The sequence below is a fragment of the Lipotes vexillifer genome, unplaced genomic scaffold, assembly GCF_000442215.2.
Source record: "Lipotes vexillifer unplaced genomic scaffold, Lipotes_vexillifer_v1.1 scaffold371, whole genome shotgun sequence".
In the NCBI taxonomy this organism is placed as follows: Eukaryota; Metazoa; Chordata; class Mammalia; order Artiodactyla; family Lipotidae; genus Lipotes; species Lipotes vexillifer.
This window is the reverse complement of record NW_006786304.1, coordinates 4,212,481-4,213,529: the sequence shown is the minus strand read 5'-3', so window position 1 is coordinate 4,213,529 and position 1,049 is coordinate 4,212,481. Positions and strand designations below refer to the sequence as shown.

General features: G+C 69.9%; 1 protein-coding gene across 2 annotated transcripts in view; it reads left to right on the top strand.

Moving 5' to 3' along the window:
- LTBP4 (latent transforming growth factor beta binding protein 4) overlaps positions 1-1,049 on the top strand; it is a 28,975-nt gene that overhangs the window by 6,152 nt on the left and 21,774 nt on the right. Inside the window, exon 1 of one of the 2 annotated variants that reach the window (XM_007458639.1) lies at positions 321-570. The exons of the other annotated variant lie outside the window; for it this stretch is intronic. Within the exon in view, the coding sequence (XP_007458701.1) occupies positions 321-570 (250 nt within the window). Of the gene's footprint in view, positions 1-320; positions 571-1,049 lie in introns of those variants that run through there. 2 annotated transcript variants of the gene reach the window in all.

Genomic DNA, 1,049 nt, shown 5'->3' with positions numbered 1-1,049 from the left:
TAGGGATTCAGCCCTGTCTGGGGGGGAAACGGCCCCGCCCCCACCTGTTCCCTTCCCCGTCGGTCCCCTGCGGGCCTCATTCACTTGTTGGTGCGAGGCGGGGGCAGAGGGGGTGCCCCCCTCCCCCCTGCGAGTCTAGCGCCCAGCCTGCGCGCCTCTGGCTGCGCGCCCGGCCCCACGCGCCCCCGCGCGGCCGCCGGGGAGGGAGTGGGGGGGGGCCTGAGCGGGGGCGCGGCCGCCCTCCCCCGCGGGCGGGCGGGCGCGGCCGGGCCCCTCGGGCGGGCTGGGGCGGCGGCGCGGCGGAGCGCGGCGCTGCAGCCATGGCGGGCGGCGCGCGGCTGCTCTGGGTGTCGCTATTGGTGCTGCTGGCGCTGCTCCGGCCGCAGCCCGGGCTGGGTCGGCCCCGAGAGCGCCTCCGCGTGCGCTTCACCCCGGCCGTGTGCGGCCTGAGCTGCGTCCATGGGCCCACCGGCCCCCGCTGCACCCCGACCTGCGCGCCCCGCAACGCCACCAGCGTGGACAGCGGCGCGCCCGGCGGGGCGGCCCCGGGGGGCCCCGGCTTCCGCGCCTGTGAGTGCGGGATGGTGGTCCCGAGGGAGGGCTTCCCCGGGTGGAGGAGGATTCCCGGGGATGGGGGAGACAGTCCCCAGGGCGCGGGAGTCCAGATTCCTTACGCAGTAGTGCCGGGGAATCCCTGGCTTATTTAAGGAAGAGAGCCTCAAATTCCTGGCTTTTGGGGTTGGGTCCTGAGGGTCTTGATTTCTCAAGCAATGAGGGTTCTCAGGGACCTGTGATGTCCCATATGAGGGGATTGGGGGCTGACTTCTGTGCCTTTGAGTCAAAGTGGGGAATACCAGAATTGAGGGGCTTGGGGTCTTGAGGGAAAGGGGTCCGAATTCTGTGACTGTGAGTAAGGGGTCCCCAGAGTTCAAGGGAGAAATCCAGGGCCATGGGGGGTTTTCCACTTTCTGCTTCTTTGGGTGGGACGGATTAGGAAAGTCTAGGATGGGAGTGCCTGTGAGGAGGGGGATTGGGGTGTGGAAAGTTGA